This window comes from Lutra lutra, chromosome X, assembly GCF_902655055.1.
Source record: "Lutra lutra chromosome X, mLutLut1.2, whole genome shotgun sequence".
Taxonomy (NCBI): domain Eukaryota; kingdom Metazoa; phylum Chordata; class Mammalia; order Carnivora; family Mustelidae; genus Lutra; species Lutra lutra.
In genome coordinates this window covers 20921271-20941623 of record NC_062296.1, presented here as the reverse complement: position 1 = coordinate 20941623, position 20353 = coordinate 20921271, and the positions used below count along the sequence as shown (strand labels likewise).

Here is a 20353-nt window from a genome sequence, read left to right as displayed (position 1 = left end):
TGGGAGCGCGGACAGCGGCGCTCTCCAGAGATGACGGGGAGTAGGCGGGGGTGGGGGGGAGCAAAGCTCCGCCCGCTGCCAGGGTTTAAACTCCAGTGTCCCAGTCTCCAGCAGGCCCCTCCCGAAGTGTCTCCAGCCTCTTGTGTGCCTTGGGGCGGGGCGGAAGTGACGCTACACGCAGCGCGTGATTGGCGGAAGCAGAAATTGCTTTGCGGCCGGCACGGAAATTGCTTTCCTTTCGGCTTCCGCTCCTGGCCCATGTGAGAGACAGGCTGCTGAGATGAGCGAGGTCGGGGCTGCAGAAAGGTGAGGAATAAAGATCGGAGCGGGGGGGGTCTGGGTGTTGTTGGGGCTGGGTCCCCCGACTTTTGAAATTTGGAAGCCGCCTTTTAACAGACGACAGTTTTTCCTCTTCCAAGACCTCACCATTCATTACAATTTCCGCGATAACATCCTTGAAAAGTCCTTCTGATTTAATTTAATTCACTCCCTCCGCTTCCCAGTTTTTTAGCCTCATCCCTGTTGGTCCTGACGCGGACTCTCCCTCTCCAGCTAATTTGTTGCACTTTCCTCATCACGTGACTCCGTTTGCTGCTGCTGCTGCCGCCGAGGCGCATTTAACTCTCTGCACTGGGAGACAGTTATAAATTCCCCTTATCTTGGAAACCTTTGCTAACTGGAGTCATTCGTGACATTTTCTCCTCTGATGTTTTATCCCCTCCCCCTGATAGGGGAACTAAATATAATCCGTTTAGTAAGGGTTGCCTTGCAAAGATTGGTACATACTGTTAGGTAGTAGAGTCTATAATTTGGTTCAGGGTACCAGTCTCCTTAGTTAAGTACCTACTTTGCCGAGGAAGCCCCAGGAAACACTGTTAACTCAACTGCTTTCGTCCAATTATTCCTTTCCCCATTCCTGGGAACAAGTGATCAACATGTCACTTTGGAGTAAGCTGCACCTGTAAATGTGTCTTCCATTTGGAGGATGCTTAGAAATCTTAATGGAGAAGCTCCTGGGTGGCTCAGTTGGTTAAGCGGCTGCCTTCAGCCCAGGTCATGATCCCAGGGTCTTAGGATGGAGCCCCACATCGAACCCCCTGCTCAGTGGAGAGCCTGCTTCTCCCTCTCCCTTTGCCTGCTGCTCTGCCTACTTGTACTCTCTATTTCTGTATCAAATACATAAAACTTTTAAAAAATTATCTAGAAATATGAATGGTAAAACTGCATGGCCTCAAGGGCCAGCAACAGTGCCTTCTATCACCTTACCTAGAGTCTGAGATTTTTACAGCCTCCCAGAAGTCAGTGGAAAATGCAGTACCAATCACTGAAGAGAGTTAGCTCTTTTTCATTCCATGCAGTTCTGTAGGGGGGGCACCACCCACTGCTCACCCCATGGGGATGATGCCTGACTTCATTCTAAATTTAATGTTTTGGCAAATTTCTGAAATGCCCATACTGCTTGGTTTGTACCTCTTCCAGGGGATGGGGCCATTCTGTGCTTAAATACTGAAGTTATGTTTTAGAGATTGTTGTAATAGAAGTTATTTTAATTGATAATATTTCTCTTTTATCTCCTTTAACAGCCTTCTGGCTTTAAGCCAGCAGGAAGAACTAGAGGATTTGCCCAAAGACTACGCCTTGAGCCCCAGTGAAGATGAGGTGGGTGACAGCTGCTAAACTGCCTTCTCTGGTTCCCCTTCTGCCTCACAGGGTAGACAGCACATTCCTCAACAAAAAAATGGTGGCAACATTGTTTATATTTTTCAGGTCTTGCAAATAAATTACAAATGGTTATTTAGTGTTTCACGTATAAGATATTGTATTAAGTGCTATGGAAACTTGAAGACTGCATAACATACACTGTTTCCAAGTTGCCTAAGTATAGTTGAGTATATAAGACCAAAATACATGGCCTTCATTTTATGATTTCCCTATTACCCAAGCTTAGATTTTTGTAGAGGTATTTAATTACGGATCTTCCTCAATTTAAGATAGCATTACATCCTGACAAATGCATCATAAATGGAAAATATTATAAGTTGAAAATGCATTTAATGCATCTAACTACTGAACATCATAGCTTAGCCTAGCCCACCTTAAACTTGCTCTGAACACTTATATTAACCTACAGTTGGGCAGAATCATGTAACACAATGTCTATTTGATAATAAAGTGGTGAATAGCTCATCCAATAGCTCAGTATTGGATACTGTACTGAAAATAAAAAACAGAGTGGTTGTTTGGGCGTAGAAAGGTTCTACGTATATCAGTTATTTACCTTTATGATCATGTGGTTGACCAGGAGCTGCAGCTCATTGCCACTGGCCAGCATCACAAGAATCATATCCCTTGTTGCTAACCTGGGAAAAGATCAAAATTCACAGTTAAAATATGTTTTCTAGGGACGCCTGGGTGGCTCGGTGGGTTAAAGCCTCTGCCTTTGGCTCAGGTCATGATCTCAGGGTCCTGGGATCAAGCCCCACATTGGGCTCTCTGCTCAGCAGGGATCCTGCTTTCCCCTTTCTCTCTGCCTACTTGTGATCTCTGTCTATCAAATAAATTTGTTTTAATTTAATAAATAAATCAATAAATAAAATACAGTTTCTACTAAACGTGTGTCACTTTCTCCCCATCACAAAGTAAAAAAATTGTAAGTCAAACCATCATAAGTAATGGACTGTTTCTGACTGGAATATACATATATGTGATTAAGCTGGCTCTCCAGCAGATGCTCTAGGAATTCCAACTCTCTATTCTCCTGACAAAACTACTTAAAATGTGTTTTTTAAAAATGTTTCTGTGTCAGATCATGCTATATATTCTATAGAGAAGCATTCTCATAGCACTTTTCTTCTCAAGACTGATTAAGACAGAGGCATGACATTAGTTACAGATCACTAGGCACTATGGTCCTTATAAGGAAGGAGTTTGGCTTTTAAAGCAGTTCTTTGTTTGAGCTTGAATGCCTGTACACTAGACCTCATCTGATTCCCCAATCCTCCACTGACCAGAAGAACAAGAGATTTCTATGCTGTCTTTTCCTTTCCCTTATTGTTCTGGTGGTTTTTCCTTTTCTGTGTCTAGGTGGACATTGATGGAGAGAGAAAGCATCAAAAGCTTCTGGAAGCAATCAGTTCCCTTGATGGAAAGAATAGGTAACATTCTCATCCGTTTGAACAGGTTATAACTAGCTGATTTGAACATCTGGCTCAGTCATTTGAGTGTCTGACTCTTGGTTTCAGCTCAGATCATGATCTCAGGGTCCTGGGATCAAGCCCAAGTTGGGCTCTGCCCTCAGCATAGAGTCTGCTTGTCCCTCTCCCTCCCCTCTGCTCCTTGCCCCCCTTGCTGTGCTCCTGCCGCATCCTCTCTCTCTCTCTCTCAAATAAAAATTTTTAAATAAATAAAGTCTTAAAAAAACATTCATTGAGTGCCTAAGACAATGAAGACAAAAGTGTCAGCATATTATTAAGAGCATATACTTTAGAAACAGATTGTGTAACCAGATTTTTATCCCCTCTGCACCTAAATTTCTTCAACTAGAAAATAAGATTAAAAACATTACCTACCTCAGAGGGTCGTGACATTTAAATGAGTGAGTAAGTGTAAAGATCTTAAACCAATGCCCAGCATATAATAAGCATTATGTAATTGATAGCAATTATTGTGTTAGGCCTTTGTGCATTTAAATTCTTAATCCATACTTAGAGTCTTTTGAAGTATTGACTAGGAACTACTCATCCCCATTAGAAAAGCTAATTGACTTGTCCTAAAGTCATTCTGCTCATAAGTGGCAGATCCAGGATTCAGATCTAGGTATGTTTGAAACCACGTCCAATGCCTTTTCCACTGTGCCTACTTCATATTGCCTTGTGTTTTTGAGTGGCTGAGTCTACATTAAGAGATGATTAGACAGGGCGCCTGGGTGGCTCGGTGGGTTAAAGCCTCTGCCTTCAGCTCAGGTCATGATTCCCAGGGTCCTGGGATCGAGCCCCGCATCGGGCTCTCTGCTCCGTGGGGAGCCTGCTTCCCCCTCCTCTCTGCCTGCCTCTCTGCCTACTTGTGATCTCTGTCTGTCAAATAAATAAATAAAATCATTAAAAAAAAAGAGAGAGATGGTTAGACAACCAAGTCTAGACTAGGAACAGATTTCCTGGTTTCTTTGTGACAAAACCTGATTCTAGAAGAGAAATCCATGAAACCAAACCCTTGTTTGAAAAGAGAAGTGCTTTCCCCAGCAAAATATGGGGAAATGTACTATATTCTGTTTTGCCTAATTTCAGGTGGAAATTGGCTGAGAGATCTGAAGCTAGTCTGAAGGTGTCAGAGTTCAGTGTCACTTCTGAAGGTAAGTTAACAAAGGAAGCAATTTATTCATGGAGCTTGTGAAGTTAAAAGCATAGTGGTCACTTCACCCCCACCCCTGGAACTGTTCTTGTTATGGTTAATGGATCATACCATAAATACTTAACTGAGTGGGTGAAGAAAGATGGGCGTGAATTTTTTCCATTTCTAGAAGAAAGATGTGAAGACCACAGTCAAGGTCTCCCACTCATGAGCTACTTCTGCGGTACAGGGACATGACTGAAGGCAGCTGCTTCTCACTAGCTTAATCAAATTCTTGATTTTATTTTCAGTTCTTACAGTGCTTTGATTTTGGACAGGCAGATAATCTGCTGGAGCTCAGAGAAGTCAAGTTACTTACTCAAGGACCTTCACCTAGTACAATGTTTCTCAACCTCTTTTCTTTATTATTCTCTGAGAAGCCTTTTTAGACTTTTTTTTTTCATTACCTCTCCCCCACCCCACTCCTACCCGCCCACAGCCAGGAAATCAGATAACAAGGAATAAGTTTTGTTGGGTAGGGTTGAGCTTTGGGGGAACACAGAAGCTGGGAATATCTAGGATTTTTTTCACCACTCCCCCACCTCCAAAACCAATTTTCATCCCTTCCGTGGGTGAGAGATTTCACCCCTAATGTGAATACACAATCTAGTAAATTGCAGAGTTGGGATTTTAACCTGGATACGAAGTCTAGATGCCATACCTTTTTCACCATATTCACAATTTAGGCAGCTCCAGTGAGTTCTAGGTTTCTAGTAACCACTAATGTAACCCCTCGGAACAAATAACAATGTATTCTTCAAACTTGATCATTCAACAAATACTTAACATATTTCTACCATGTATCAGTTTCAGGACAGCTTAGATACTGGGGCTACAATGAAGAATAAGATGGGAGAAACGCTTCATGGAGTCTAACATTCTAAGGGAACATCAAGGGGAAGATATAAAACATTGTGATGAAGTAAAATGACTAAGTGGCTGCTTTAGTTTGACTGGGCTGTGTCCTTTAGAATGATGTGGTTCTAAGTCTAAAGGGGAGCCATTGGAAGATTTTCAGCAGGATCCTGACAGCCTGTGATTTACAGTTTCAAAATAACACTTTGGCTGCTGTGTGAAGGATGAAGTACAGTGAGGCAAAAGTAGAAGCAGAAAGACCAAGAGAAAAGCAAATGTATTTTTAAAATAAATAATTTTCTCCTCTCTTCCACCCGTCAGCATATTTGGGAATGTAGGAAAGCGATGGTGTCACTATGGCTGGCAGTTAAAGTAAGAGAGTTATTCCTGCTTCCCTAAACATTGGCCTGTCTACCAGCATTTTCTACTGAGGTGTCTCCCTATGTTATGTGGAGATTTTTGCCTCTCTTCTCAGTCTGACCAGAAAGTTTGGCCTTTTCTGCAGGATCGGGAGAAAAGCTAGTCCTTTCAGATCTACTTGGGCCTGTTAAAACTTCATCCTCATTGGCTGTTGTGAAAAAGCAACTGAATAGAGTCAAATCAAAGAAGACTGTGGAGTTACCCCTTAACAAAGAAGAGGTTGAGAGGGTGAGTTCTAGAGAAAGTGGTCTATTAAGGGGAAGAAATCGGACTGACAAGGAAAAATAGGGTAAGAAGGGAAGGTGGGGGGAAGCCTGGAACATGGTCGGGGTGGGGGGGCTGTGACTGCCACGGAAAAGATTAAAATGCACCTCCGAGGGAATGTGTCCTTAGATGTAAGCAAGAGCTACTCTCTAATGTGCTGACTCTTTCTTGGGCTAAGAACCGTTGGCTCCTGATTCCCTGCTGGGCCTTAGAGTTCGGTGCTTAATTTTGTGGCTCTTTCCTTTCGTGTACTTTGCCTGCTTCAGATCCACAGGGAAGTGGCATTCAATAAAACCTCACGAGCCCTCTCCAAATGGGATCCCATCGTCCTGAAGAACCGGCAAGCAGAACAGCTGGTTTTTCCCCTGAAGAAGGAGCAGTCAGCCTTTGCTCCCATCGAACATGTGCTCAGTGGCTGGAAGGTGAGTGCCACACCAGGAAACTGCACTTTGGCAGGTGAGATTGATATGACTGTACCTGGTAAACCAAAACCCCAGCTGCAGTCTTTAGTTTAGCAGTCAAGGAAGGGAGAGAGGGGGTAGAAAGACTCATGGTCAGTCCTGCACTACATAGAATCACCCTATAGTCGCCCTTCATCCACTTGTAGCACACAGCGTATGGTTATTTCCATGTTTTTGTGTGAAAGCATCTGATTGCCTATAGAGAGGGAACAGGGTCATGTTTTCTTTTTCACACCCCAGTTTTCAAAAATCTTTTACAGCCACATTCTGATCTAGGGAAAATCAGGAACTCAGCGGTGTTACTGAGCCTTAGGAGGACTACATATGAGCAGAGGAATCAAAGTTTGCTTATAAAGGACTACCACATTAACATATAATGTATCGTGGGGCATGACTAGCGGTTTAGCAAGTAACTCATGACTCTGAGCTACAGAAAATAAAAAAGTTATCTCAGAGCTGGGTTGTCCAAACACTAATCCCTGGCAAATTTTTTATTTGTCTGAACTAAAAAGGATAATTGTGAGTATGAGAGATTTAAGGTTACCAGCTCTTCTTTACTGTGAGGTTAAGCTTTCCATTTTAATAGCATCAAAATAGCTTTTATGAAATGATGGTGGTAGTAAATGATGGCACTGGGGGTGGAATGGTAATTATGCCTTTGTTGGTAATCCTGTGTTGGTCACCAAAGTCTCAGTTTTTAGTCTGTGAATAACTTCAATTAGATTTCCTTTTCCAATATGTTATTGCTCATGGAGTCTATAACGGGATATTCTCTCTTAAGTAGGAATAATCAAGAACAGCAATGCCTTGGGGTGCCTGGGTGGCTCAGTGGGTTAAGCCTCTGCCTTTGGCTCAGGTCATGATCTCAGAGTCCTGGGATCCAGCCCTGCATCGGGCTCTCTGCTCAGCAGGGAGCCTGCTTCCCCCTTTTTCTCTGCCTGTCTCTCTGCCTACTTGTGACTTCTCTCTGTGTCAAATAAATAAATAAGTAAATAAAATCTTTAAAAAAAAAAGCAATGCCCAAACTATGGATAGATGCCATCTTCATGCTTCTTCTTTGAATATTCTATGCTTTCTAAGAATCCAGAGATAATAATGTTCTATGTGTCAGGAACTTGAGCTAATTAGCACTAATCAAAGTAAATGTGGCTTGCTGTCATAGCTAGACATTGAGCAAGTTGTTGCGTATTACAGGGCTAAGCTCTGTTTCAGATATTGTTGTTGAAGTCGCTATCATTCTCTTTCTAGGATGCTTCCTTTTCCACATGAAAAAGAGATCAGGTTTAAAGTGGCTGCAGGATGGAAGGGAGACTTTAGGAAAAAAATTAAGAGGTAATACAATTTGTAGGATTCAAAAATAAAAAGTACAGAAGATATATTGTGAAAAGTCTTTCCCCACCCCTGTCCCCCATCTGCTCATTTTTACCCCCATACTCACTCAGAAATAACCACTTTTGTAAGTTTTTTGTTGTTGTTAACCTAAAAGTTTCATTGCTATTCTCTTTTTTTTTTTTAAATCAAAAGAGTAGCAGTGCGCTACTGCACATTCTTCTGTACCTTTTTCCAAATGACAGTGTCATCTTGGAGATAGGTGGAAAATGCCTAGTTGGTTATTAAACATAAGATGGTGGAGGAGTAGGTTGCATTAAGAATGGCAAAACCTGTGTTCTCCAGGAACTCCCTGTGCAAGACAGTGGAGCCCCCCCCAAAATGCTATACATAAAACTACTGTACCATTTATTCTAAGACTCATTTTTTTTTAAAGATTCCATTTCTTTTTGCGAGGCGGGGGGGGAGAGATCACGAGCAGAGGGGAGGGGCAAATGGAGAAGGAGACCCCCCCCACTGAGCAGGGAGCCCAGTGCAGGACTCGATCCTAGGACTGTGGGATCATGACCTGAGCCAGAGGCAGACGCTTAACCAACTGAGCCACCCAGGTGCCCTCTAAGATTCATTTTTGAGAAATTAGGCTGGTATGGCACAGAGCAGTAAGGAAATGGTTAGGTTGGGGAGTGCTTTCTGGTTAGCAACTGAGTTATCTTCTTATAACTTAGAATTCAAAGTACCAAGGACTCTGGAGATTAAGAATCCAGAAAGTCTATAGTATAGTTTTGGCCCAGCTTCCTAAAATTCCATTTCACTCCAAGAATATTTAAATGGGATAATGCATGAGAAAGCATTTGTAAACTGCAGAGTACTAGAAAACGATGTAAGGTACCTTCCCAGCCCCTAGCAGCCTACACTGGCATTACCCGTGTTCTCAAAAACGCTAGTCTCTCAATATGCCCCCCAAAAGGCAGGGTTCCGTTGCTAGAAAACATTGCATGCCCCTGCTGGAAATTGGCAGTTCATAATATACACTAGCATTTTAAAGGCTATGAGAAGACACTAAAGAAACCTCTTTGACTTACTCTAACCCAGAGTGTACAAATAAAAATCAAATAAATTTAATTTTAAACCTTAAAAAAAATAAAGTACATCTAGTTAGCTGATGAAGAACATGCTTTGGGAAGAGCTGGTCTCCACTACTGCCTCTCTACTCTTACCTTCTTTCCCTAACTGAATCTTGTCTCAGCAGGCATTAGTGAGAGGCCTCTGAAATGCCAAATCCCAAGCCCTCTGAGGCTTCAGCCTGTCGGACACTATTGACACATCACATTGGTTTAAAAAAAAAAAAAAAAAACCCTCTCCTCCCTTAGCGCTGTGATGACCTGGTTTGGTTTGTTTTTTTTTTTTTTCTCCTTATCTATCAGACTTTTCCTTAGTTCCTTTTATTATTGCTCTGTAAATTCCATGGCTTTTGGCTGTCACCCGTATATACTACACGTCAGTCTAGATGCCTTCTTCTGAGCTCCAGTCCCATATTCCATGCAACCAGTAGTAGGCCTTGTCTGGGTCTCCCGTATGCACCTTAAACTTCACACACAACAAAGTAAGCTTGGCATTTTCCTTCATTCTGTATTTGAGTCAACAGCATAACTCACTGCCCCAGTCCCTTAAGTTGGAAACCTCAGCCATCTGATTCTTCCTCTTTCTACCCCTCCTTCACCTTCCCCTTTCCCCCCTTAACTGCCACCCCTCCCCAGCCCACATAGTGGGCTATTCGTGTAAATTTTCTCCATAATAGCTCTCAGATCCCTGGTTCCTCTTCTCATTTTCACCTGTCATTTGGCCTTTACATATAAATCCTTACATGATCACCAGGATTTTTTTCTTTCCAAAACACAAAACTGATTGTCACTCCCCTGCTTAAAATCCTTCAAAAGGCTCTCTACTTAGAGAATGAAACAGAAGCGCCTAGTGTTTTAACTACACTGGACAAAACATTTTCCCTTACATATCTCTCTATATATCTGTTTTTATTTACACTCCCCTCCATTTGCCCCCCGCCACCCTTACAGAATTGTACTTAATGCCTCAAAACCTAAATCAAAAAGTCCTTCCCCAAGCCTAACCCACCTCCTAATTAAAATTACTGTTCACAGGGCCACTTGTGTGGCTCAGTGGGTTAAGCCTCTGCCTTCCCTGCATCGGGCTTTCTGCTCAGCGGAGAGCCTGCTCCCCCCCCCCCTTTCTCTGCCTGCCTCTGCCTACTTGTGATCTCTCTCTCTGTCAGAGAAATTTTAAAAAATAATAAAAAAATTATTGTTCACTTACTTTGTGATAGCTCCTATGGACTAACATGTGGCCTGTTATGTTGCCAGTGGTACATGTGTCTTCCCTCTGAAAGGCTATGAGCTCTATGAGGACAGGAACAATCTTAATCAATTGTGTATTCCTAGCACCCTGCACAAGTGCCTGGAATGTAGCTACAATCAATAAATGTTTCCAAATTGAATTGGAGGGAGATTACAACATTGTAATATAAATCATTTTGTAGCCTGTGATTGATCACTACTGCAAATACTAAAAATGGAAGAACGTGCACCTTTTCCATTCAGTAGAATAGGTTTATGGTTAAATCAATAACACCGTGTAACATGTGGTGATCTGTGTTTATGCATTTGTCCAGATATTTGTAAATTTAATACCCACCATGATGTATATGGCTGTTGAAGAAAACCACGTATAAAAAAAAAAAAGAAAAAGAAAACCACGTATAATACATTTGTGAGGTTTGAAACTGGCTCTGTTGCCTAGGGGTATCTTTGTGCCTTGCCAAAGTGGACCATGGCATGATCAACCTGATTGTTTTAACCATGTTCACAGAGTCAGTCAAGCAGTAAACAGCATCTTTTGCTGACGTGTGAAGTAACTGGTTCAGTCCATTCATTTCATATATAGAGAGAGAGACTACCTAGCATGCAAAGTTAACTGGAAACTAAGGGATTAGAACCAAAATTAGAAAATGACTAGAGTTAAATTTGAACTGTCAGGAAGCTAAGACCTAACCTCCCCCTTTTTTCTAGAAGTATTCTTTAAAGGAAGCTTATAAGAGTCTTAAATTCCTTTTTTTAAATGATTTTATTTATTTATTTGATAGAGAGAGAGAGCGAGAGTGAGCATGAGCAAGGGGAGGGAAGAGGAAGAAGCAGACTCCCCGCTAAGCTCAGAGCCTGATGCGGGACCCCATCCCAGGACCCTGAGATCATGGCCTGAGATGAAGGCAGACGCTTAACCAACTGGGCCACCCAGGCACCCCCCGAGTCTTAAATTCCTGACTATACAGTAATGCACATACATACTTCAAATATACGTAATATGGGGACCATTTTGTTTTTTCCACTATCAAAACTGACAGTATGGTACTGTTGTTCCTCCATCCTGCCAGCATTTACCTTAAGGGCATCCTGCTTTGATATTTAAGAGAATGGTATTCTGTTTTACATATTTTGATAATCTGAACAGAGTGATCCCCTTGATGATAGAGAGTAGCTTTAGAAGCCCCTTGCTGAAGTTGTCTTAAATCAGAAGAAAAGTGAGGTTTTATCTACACCGCTGAACAGCGAGACTGGAACCCATTCTCTTGCTGTAACAGCCGATCCTTTCCAGTTTGTGATTCCCATTATAGTATAAAGTAGATGGTCATAGGATTGTAAACAGGGAGGCTAGGAGCATGGCTTAAGACTTGGAATGTTCTGTTACCTCCTTAAGGCAAGAACTCCCCTGGAGCAGGAAGTTTTTAACCTCCTCCATAAGAACAAGCAGCCGATGACAGACCCTTTACTGACTCCCGTGGAAAAGGCCTCTCTCAAAGCCATGAGCCTGGAAGAGGTAAGTGTAACAGGCCCTTTGATACATCCAGATGTGCTCTATTCCTCCCATCATTTGCACTCAAGCCCAGGAGTCACTGTGAATGTCATTCATTGTAGGCTAAGATGCGCCGAGCAGAGCTTCAGAGGGCCCGGGCCCTGCAGTCCTACTATGAGGCCAGGGCTCGAAGAGAAAAGAAAATCAAGAGCAAAAAGTAAGGAGGCCCCTATTGACGTGGCCGTGCGTGCGCCCTGGAAGAAAGTGATGTGGCTAATCATGAGTCCGTAGGAAAGAACCTTGGACGTAGCAACTGGGGTCATGTGGAAGAGGTCCCAAATAGGAGTGACTAGCATTTTTTTTTTCTCAGTCCAACCTCATAGTTTTGCCTGCTTCGGTAGTGCCCTCTCCTCTGGCTTTGGCTTTCAATCTTGGTTTTGCTAAAAAGAGGACTGTTCAATTACTTTCTCTCCCTTCCAGGACATCACGGAGTGGTTCTGCAGAATGAGCTCTGAATTCTACAGCTGTTGAGGCCAGTAGGGCTTCCTTCCTGCCTTTTGGCCTCTTTGGAACTTCTTCTACTCTTGCCTTGCGCTCTAGAAGCAGAGGGGACTCTTTGCTCTGCAGAGGTGTGCCCCTGGGGGCTGCAGGGACGGAGAGGCTTGCCAGTCCTCTCAGGTCCCAAACTGGTTCCCTATAGTCAGCCAGCTCTGTGATGTCCATTCTAGCCCCTGCATAGGGAAACCCCTTGGGGAGTGGGGACACTTTTGTGTGTGGCATCAGTGTTGCAGCTAAATCTGCCCTCTCACCCTGTAGGTATCACAAGGTCCTGAAGAAAGGAAAGGCCAGGAAAGCCCTCAAGGACTTTGAGAAGCTGCGGAAGGTCAATCCTATTGCAGCATTGGAAGAACTGGAAAAGATCGAAAAGGCCAGAATGATGGTGAGGCTGCCTCTCGCCCCCATCCCTTGAATCAGCTTCCCCCCAAAAGTGGTAAGGATCTCACTCTGCCTTTTCTTTCCAGGAGCGAATGAGCCTTAAGCACCAGAACAGTGGGAAATGGGCCAAGTCAAAGGCAATTATGGCCAAATATGACCTGGAGGTAAGAGATCCTCGGGGTGAGAGAAGAGATGGAATTGGAGGACAGAAAGGAAAATCAGTCCATAAGGATGCTAGCAGAAGCAGAGTTGGGGAAGAGCCCTGAGGAAGAATGGAAAACCAGGATTCTAAAAAGGCATCAAAAAAATCTCTAAGGCAGAGAGGAAAAGAACCAGAAACAAGGTGGAAAAGGAGAGATGAAAGGGAAACAGCATTGAAGGCAAGTCCAGTTAAAGGGGAGAGGAGCTTTTTTTTTTAACCTTGTTTCACGTGTTGATTTTCTTGAGGACAAAGAATTTGTCTCCCATTTTATTCCATAGCTATTAACACAGTGGTATATGTGCAGTTTAAACAGTAGGCACCGGTAAGAAATACTTAAGTCAAATTGAGAGGAACCAGCTTTATAAAATGAACCAGGAAAGGTGTCGTTGCAGTCACTAATGACAAGGTGCTCGTGCTGTGACTTCTTCCTCCAGGCTCGCCAGGCTATGCAGGAACAATTGGCCAGGAACAAAGAACTGACACAGAAGCTCCAGGTGGCCTCCAACAGTGAGGAAGAGGAGGAGGGTGTGGAGGAAGAGGGTGACCTTGTCCCTGATGCAGTGAATGAGATCCAGATGGATGCTGATGGACCGAACCCCTGGATGCTCAGGAATCACTCCAGAGGCACGAAAGAGGCCAAAGGCCAGGACCCTGAGCAACTTCCAGATCCTGTGGCCCATGAGGCTTCTGAAAGTGAGGAAGAAGAAGACAGACCAGGGGCGGAAGAAGAAACTTTGTTGAATGAATTTGAGGAAAGGCGATCACTGCGAAGGAAGTCTGGGCTCAACCAGGACGCCGAGCCAGTGAGCAGACAAGAGCCCAAAGGTAAGTTGTGGTGGACCAGAATGGAGAACTGCTCAGTGCTAGTGTTTTGGACGGACCAAGAGAGGAAAACTGTCCATGCACACGTGCAGCAGAGTCATAAGGCTTTAGGGACTTTCCAGAGAATACTGTGAGCCCCTGAAGAGAAGACAGATTAATAGTAACCGGTTTTCTTCAAAGGCATTTAATACACAGGCATCTGCATGGCTGTACAAGGTGTATCTGGACATGTTTTTGCTCTTGAGGGCCTATGGTCATCAGAGACAGAACCACTCCATCCTTGAAGTAAGGGAAGAAGCTAACATGACCGGTGCCCACAAACCAGACCCAGCTGCATGTGGTAACAGTGAGTCTGGAAGGCCGTTCGCACCCACAGAGGCCGATTTTGAGGCATTATGAAATTTCTTCGAAATACTGCTGCAGTTTTCGGTTTTGTTTGTAAAGTAGGGGTGGCATTTTTAGCACTTAATGATATCGGTTGATATGTGCCAATGTGGGGTGAGACTTTTCTTGACAGGAATGAAGGACTCCACAGGCTACATGACAAATGAGAATTGTCACCCCGTGCTCAGACTCAATTTGTGTATTATATTTTCTGTTATCTTCAAGAGATTTTATATTAACAACCTTAGCACCCTTGAGACAGGTCAGAAAGTTCCCATTCTGGAGAGAAAGTCTGCTTAGGAAACTACATTCAGAAATCGCTTGGCTGTCTGGGCAGATTTTTGGGTCTGATTTTATTCCCTATAAAAATAATGGATTCATGGGGCGCCTGGGTGGCTCAGTGGGTTAAGCCGCTGCCTTCGGCTCAGGTCATGACCTCAGGGTCCTGGGATCGAGCCCCGCATCGGGCTCTCTGCTCAGCAGGGAGCCTGCTTCCTCCTCTCTTTCTGCCTGCTTGTGATCTCTCTCTGTCAAATAAATAAATAAAATCTTTAAAAAAAAAAAAACAAAAATAATGGATTCAGTTGATGGCAAGATTCCGTTTTTCCGTGAAAACGATTTTGAAAGAACGTTTAGAATGTATTATAGGACCTTTACTTAGGGTTCTCAGCTGGAGAGTTCTGGGATTAATAGTTACAGGCAGTCACTTCCAAGAGGCCTTTGGAAAGCAGCATTGTAAGCCGAGATCGTGGGAGCAGTCTTTATATGACCCCGGGACGCAAGCCAAATCATCCTGGGCTTCCTCAAAAGCTAATTCTCTTGCTGAATGTGTAGAGCAGTTGGTTGTGGTATGAAAGGTGGATTTGGACTGCCTTAGATGATAAATTAATAGAATATTCCCAAACGTTCAGGCAAATAGTGTCCGAAAATAGTGGGAAGTTGTGGACCCCAAATAAAATGAGCCAAGGACCTTGATCTTTGTGGAATATGCATACATGTGTCCAAAGGGCACATTTAAGTTGCTTTTCAGAGGCTTCAAGCCAAAGCTAGGGAGCAGGATGAACTTGGGAATGGAAGCAACTCAAGTCAAGCAAAGAAGAGTTTAGAAGTGTGTCACTGCCATATTTCCCTCAGGGCTGTCAGAGCCTAGTGGTATTTGCTCAAATGTTGCTGGTGACGGGAAAATGCCAAGCAACCTGACTTGGACACAGCAGATTATGAAATGCTGCCTTCAGATAAAACAGTGCTGGATTTGGTTGGGACAAAGAGGAAATGACAGTGTAAATTACAAATAATAAATTACAGTGACGTTGCATTCAGAGGCTACCTGTTAAAACAGCTTTTTTAAAAATTTGGAACTTGGGGCCATCTCTCCAGGCGGGGTTCACTGCAGGGGGAAATGAAACCACAGTTCCAGTTATGCAGTGAGTCGCTGGCATAGCTGGGACTAGGACCCAGGACATCTGCTTCCCAACATGCTGCTTTTAACTACTAAACCCTATTGCCTGCTACTTGATAGGCAATGATTAGTGAACTCTCCAAGAGATGTAGCGAATGGAATCCTCTCTTCCCCGTGGTGCCGAGCCCCATGAATGGGAGCACCTAAATGCTCACTGTTGAGTGTGCTCAGTAAATGCTGCGTGACAAGGCAACTTCCAGCCTCCTTTTCTGACAGCTTTCCTTTCTTCCCCCAGATTCTAGCAGTCAGGAGGTGCTGTCTGAACTGAGGGCACTGGCTCAGAAACTCAACAAGGAAAAAATTCAGTCTGGGAAGCAGAATATGAGTTCCACGAGGACAGTTCCAGTGGTCCAGAGGGAGGGACCTCCCAAAGCAGAAGAGGAACCCCTGTTGCTGCAGAGGCCAGAGAGAGCACACACTGTGCAGGAGCTAGAAGAGCTGGCCAAAGAAGGATGTTTTCAAAATGAGGAGGTCCCCAGGCCTGGCAGGGAAGGGCAGCAGATGGAGAGGAACCCAAATACTCAGCCTAATGTTCCCAAGGAAAAGAAAAGGAAGGAGCAAATGATTGATCTACAGAACCTCCTGACCACAAAATCTCCTTCTGTGAAGTCTTTGGCCATTCCCACGACAGTGGAGGAGTTGGTGAGCAGACCTGGGGGCATGGGCCATTGTGGGGGATCAGAGCTGGTGCAGAAAGTTTCCTTCTTGCACGAGGAGGAGAATCAGTGAAGTTTTGTGGTGCTGGGGCACGTGTCAGTTGAAAGGCCCAGAGCAGCATGCGGCCAGGCTGGTCCCGTGACCGTTCAGTAGACACCACTATGTGAGTGCCGCTGAGACTCCCACATCTTAAATCCTGAGCTACCAAACCCTCCCTGGGGCGATTCTAAACCTGCCCTCAGAGGAAAGAGAGAGGCACTCAGAGCTCTGACCAGATCCCAGGCAGGACAATTCAAAAGGTGAATCATTGAGCTGTTGCCAAGGTTGTGCTCTATTCACTGGGACCTGAAATGGTCCGAGACTGTCTGATTAAGTAATTGAAACAGCTCCATTGAAGAGCCCTGGCGCCTGTCTTTTCAGGGATATAAGCTGGAGGACACCCACGTTCTGGCCAGGCCCCTTGGAGCTCCTCCTCCTAACACAGGCCACTCCTTCTTCTATGCTGCAGCTTCCTTACTGAAAGTTTAAAATTGTGTCATATGATAATGAGCTAGGGATATTTACCCTAGAGGAAAGAAAATTGGAGCATGATTGGCTACTGATCCATTTATATTGCAAGACCATCATTGTTCAGCGCTTTCCCCCTAGGGGGCGCTAAAATGTCACAACCCAAAATTCAGGTATTCTCCCTAGGAACCACCGCGGTTCATCCGTGGCTCTTAAGGCAAGCTGTAGTTCTCATTCCTGCTTTTTCCTAGGAAGATGAAGAGGAGAGGGATCAAAAGCAGATGATAAAGGAAGCTTTTGCCGGGGATGATGTCATCAGAGACTTCTTGAAAGAGAAGAGGGAAGCTGTGGAGGCGAGTAAGCCAAAGGACGTGGACCTGACTCTGCCTGGCTGGGGCGAGTGGGGTGGTATGGGCCTAAAGCCCAGTGCCAAGAAGAGACGCCGGTAAGAACAGGGAAGAAAGCCTGTCAGAAGTGCACCAGGTTCTTCCACTTTACCCTCATGCGTCCTCCCTGCCCTTTTGACTGAGTCCTTAATGTTCTTAGTCAGACATCCTGCCGTTCTGCTTTCCAGGTTTCTCATTAAAACCCCTGAGGGTCCTCCAAGAAAAGACAAGAATTTGCCAAATGTGATTATCAATGAGAAGCGAAATGTCCATGCAGCAGCTCATCAGGTGAGGGAGAGAGAAACCCTTTGCTGCCTAACTCTCTTGCTTGAGAGGAATATTCTAGTGCTCTGTGGTCAAGAGGGATGTGTGATCTTGACCACAGAAACAAAGCTGTTCTCTTTACCACTGACTGGCTCTGAGATGAATAACTCCAGATCAATTCTGGCATTTTAATTTCTGACTGGGAAGAGGTTGAGGTTTAAAGGAAAATCTTGGCAGCAATGGCGAAGCCCCCAGATTTGAGATTTTAGCTAGCACCCCAGACAATTCCAGTGCAGACAGGTCTCACCAAGCTAAGAATTACCATTCCTCAGGCTTGTATTTGTAGTCAGGATAATGTTGAGAGGCCATAGGTTTGAGCTGCATCTTAAGAAAAATGAAGACAAACCGGTACTCGTTCAGGACAGCAAGTGGAATTAAAATTGTGTCCAATGACAAGCCAGGGATATTTACCCAAGCAAGAAGCAAACTGGAGCAAGATCGTGGTCTTCAGGTATATTGCAGGCTGTCCTGTGGAGTATAGTCACATAAAGTAGCAGTTGGGAAAAACAGAGTTCAGCTTGAGGAGAAACTTTCTGGTTCTCAGTCGGTAGAGCATGCAGCTCTTGATCTCAGGGTCACCAGTTCAAGCCCCACACTGGGCATGGAGCCTACTTTAAGAAAAAGAAAAAGAAAGAAAAGAAAAACTTTCCGCCAGTCCAAAGGGCAAATGGGTTGCCCCGGGGATATGAGCATGTGTAGAGGGGACTCAGGAGTAAGACTGGCCTCGATGACTTTTATGTTCCCTTCAGTTCTGAAAGTCTGTGACCCTGAGACCTGTCCCCAGGCAGTATAATATTGAAATGAGTTGTAGTTTTTCTTCTGAAAAAGAGGGGAAACTGTTTAGTAGGTACAAAAGAGAAGTAAGAAATGACCAGTCCAGTAAACACTTTACTGATCGATCTTTGTGAACCAATCCCTGCGGAAACTGAATTGTAACCAGTGTAATCCCAGTTGTAGATCTATAACCACAAAATAGGCAATGATCACTAGGATAGAAGAGAGAGAAAAGGGTTAAAAGGGTGCTTCACCAGGACAGGAAGGGCAGTGTAGACCTCAGTAAAATCAGGAGTCTTGCCTTTGAAAAAAAAAATTACAGTTCACAATAAACTGACAGTTTTCCAAGAATCTCCCTGATTTTCCTCATCTTTTTAATAAGCTATAGACTGCAGGTCCCAGCATGCAGTAAAGTACGCTTCAAGCTGAAGGAAAAAAGAAAATCCTCCCAAGACTGAATATTTTGCCCAGGTGTTGTTTTTTTTTTTCTCTTACTTTACATGACATGCACAGATCTAGGTAGCAACCCCACTAAGACATAAGACATCCCTTAACCTAAAGAAAACTGCTTCCTTCACTACTACCAGGACTGCCTGGTAGTGCTCAGCTTCTCGAGTGTTCCACTGAATATCTCCAAAGACTACTGATTGTAACTTTCTGGTTTTTCTGCTTGTCTTTTTTTTTTTTCTTTCCTCTTCTTTGGCCTTCAGGGGAGGTGTTTTTTCTTTCCTCTTCTTTGGCCTTCAGGGGAGGTGTTTTTTCTTTCCTCTTCTTTGGCCTTCAGGGGAGGTGTTTTAAAGATTATTACATAAATATCTGAAGGTACCATTTTTGGAGTGGAAAAGAGTACTAAACAAGGAAAGGAGCCCTGGGTTCTATTCTCGCTCACTGCTCATAATTTACTTGGGTAAATCACTTCCCCTCTCTAAGCCAAATTCTGGGGCCAAGGGAGATGACCTTTGCCATTATGTAGGGCCTTCCAGCTCAGACATTCTGTGATGCCAAAAGAGGGTGAAGCTAACTAAGCATCAAAGCCTGGTGTAGTTCAGGATTCATGGTCAACCTCTGGGTTACTTAAAATGTCAGTCCTGTGTATCAAGGAGAAGAAAGCAAGGAATAAAGAGCTTGAAGAGGGTAGGAGGGTCACAACATTGACAGGGACCCACAAGTGCCCAGACAGGTCTTGCAGTCACAGTTTGGTATAGGAAGACCCACTTAGGGCCAGCTGCAGTTGTCCAGCTCCCCCTGGAGCTGCAGTAGTGTTCCTACACTACAGGGCAGTGTCAGGGTGGGTTTTCAATTCCTAGATTGTTGGGTAAGCCTGGGGTGGGGGCAGATGTTCTCAAGCAGATTGGAACTTCTAAGGTTAGACTGGGGGTGTTGGGGATGCCTTGACACCTCAGGAGCTTTGCTCACCACAGACACATAGAACTGTGACCTGGGCACTAAACTCCTGGCCAGTTGTCATTAGAGTTCACCAGCTGCACTCAAGGCCTGGCTCGTGACAAGTCATTCTGCCTTCCTTTCCAGGTGCGGGTGCTTCCATATCCATTCACACACCATCAGCAATTTGAAAGGACCATCCAGACCCCTATAGGATCTACATGGAACACGCAGAGGGCCTTCCAAAAGCTGACTATGCCGAAGGTTGTCACCAAGCCAGGTCACATCATTAAGCCTATAAAAGCAGAGGATGTGGGCTACCGGTCTTCCTCAAGGTCGGACCTCTCTGTTGTACAGAGGAATCCAAAACAACTCTCCATACGTCACAAAAAACAGCTGAAGAAAAACTCTGTAGATTGAGTTGCTGGAGGAGTGACATCTTGGTCCCAGAACTAGGAGCCCTGACCGCTCCTCCATTGGCCCGATTTGACTCCGAGCTGCAGGATCAATTGCGAGACTGGCTTAGCACACTGTAAGTGTAGTTAAGCCGCATTTTAGAAATAAATGCATTTTTATCTATTTAACTAGAATGTATTCTGTGTTGTCACAAGTCAGACAGGATACCTTTGGGTGATCCCCATGGCATTTCTCCAGTCACATTTGTCAGGGAAACCTCACTTTCTCACCAAGGATTATGTAGTTAGTCCTAATTTAAAGTAGAGAGAAGTTACCAGAGCCTATGATCTGAAATACGTATCAGACACAATCCCCTAGAACACACTCAAAGAGTCAGGGATAGTGACTAAATACCGTATACTCTTACAGTGACTAAATACCGTATACTCCTACCCTCTGAACCTAAAAACTGCATGCACGAACCACGCAATTGGATCGCGCCCTGGGCTGGTCCTCCAGCGCTGCTAAAGCTGGTGTTAGCTTTAGT

General features: G+C 44.3%; 1 protein-coding gene across 3 annotated transcripts; it reads left to right on the top strand.

Annotated features, from left to right (window-relative positions):
- The first annotated feature begins 205 nt into the window (after positions 1-205).
- Positions 206-19989, top strand: UTP14A (UTP14A small subunit processome component). 3 transcript variants are annotated; one of them, XR_007124799.1, is made up of 15 exons: positions 206-306; positions 1584-1659; positions 3085-3155; positions 4284-4348; positions 5747-5889; positions 6192-6347; positions 11481-11600; positions 11699-11793; positions 12393-12516; positions 12599-12676; positions 13149-13539; positions 15615-16021; positions 16795-16896; positions 17118-17217; positions 19558-19693. XR_007124799.1 is itself a non-coding variant. In XM_047716150.1 (15 exons), exons 1-15 carry the CDS (start codon positions 281-283, stop codon positions 19828-19830), a joined length of 2319 nt encoding a protein of 772 aa, XP_047572106.1. In that variant the 5' UTR covers positions 206-280; the 3' UTR covers positions 19831-19989. The 3 variants fall into 3 exon arrangements, 2 of the variants coding, with proteins under 2 accessions (XP_047572106.1, XP_047572107.1); XM_047716150.1 differs by having other exon boundaries at positions 16795-16988; positions 19558-19989; XM_047716151.1 differs by having other exon boundaries at positions 16795-16900.
- The last annotated feature ends 364 nt before the right edge of the window (positions 19990-20353 follow it).

Coding starts and splice junctions, on each gene's coding strand:
- UTP14A (XM_047716150.1), top strand. CDS start 281: ATGAGCGAGGTCGGGGCTGCAGAAAG. Junction 12,517..12,598: donor TCGAAAAGGCCAGAATGATG/GTGAGGCTGCCT, acceptor TTTTCTTTCCAG/GAGCGAATGAGCCTTAAGCA. Junction 17,218..19,557: donor TCCATGCAGCAGCTCATCAG/GTGAGGGAGAGA, acceptor CTTCCTTTCCAG/GTGCGGGTGCTTCCATATCC.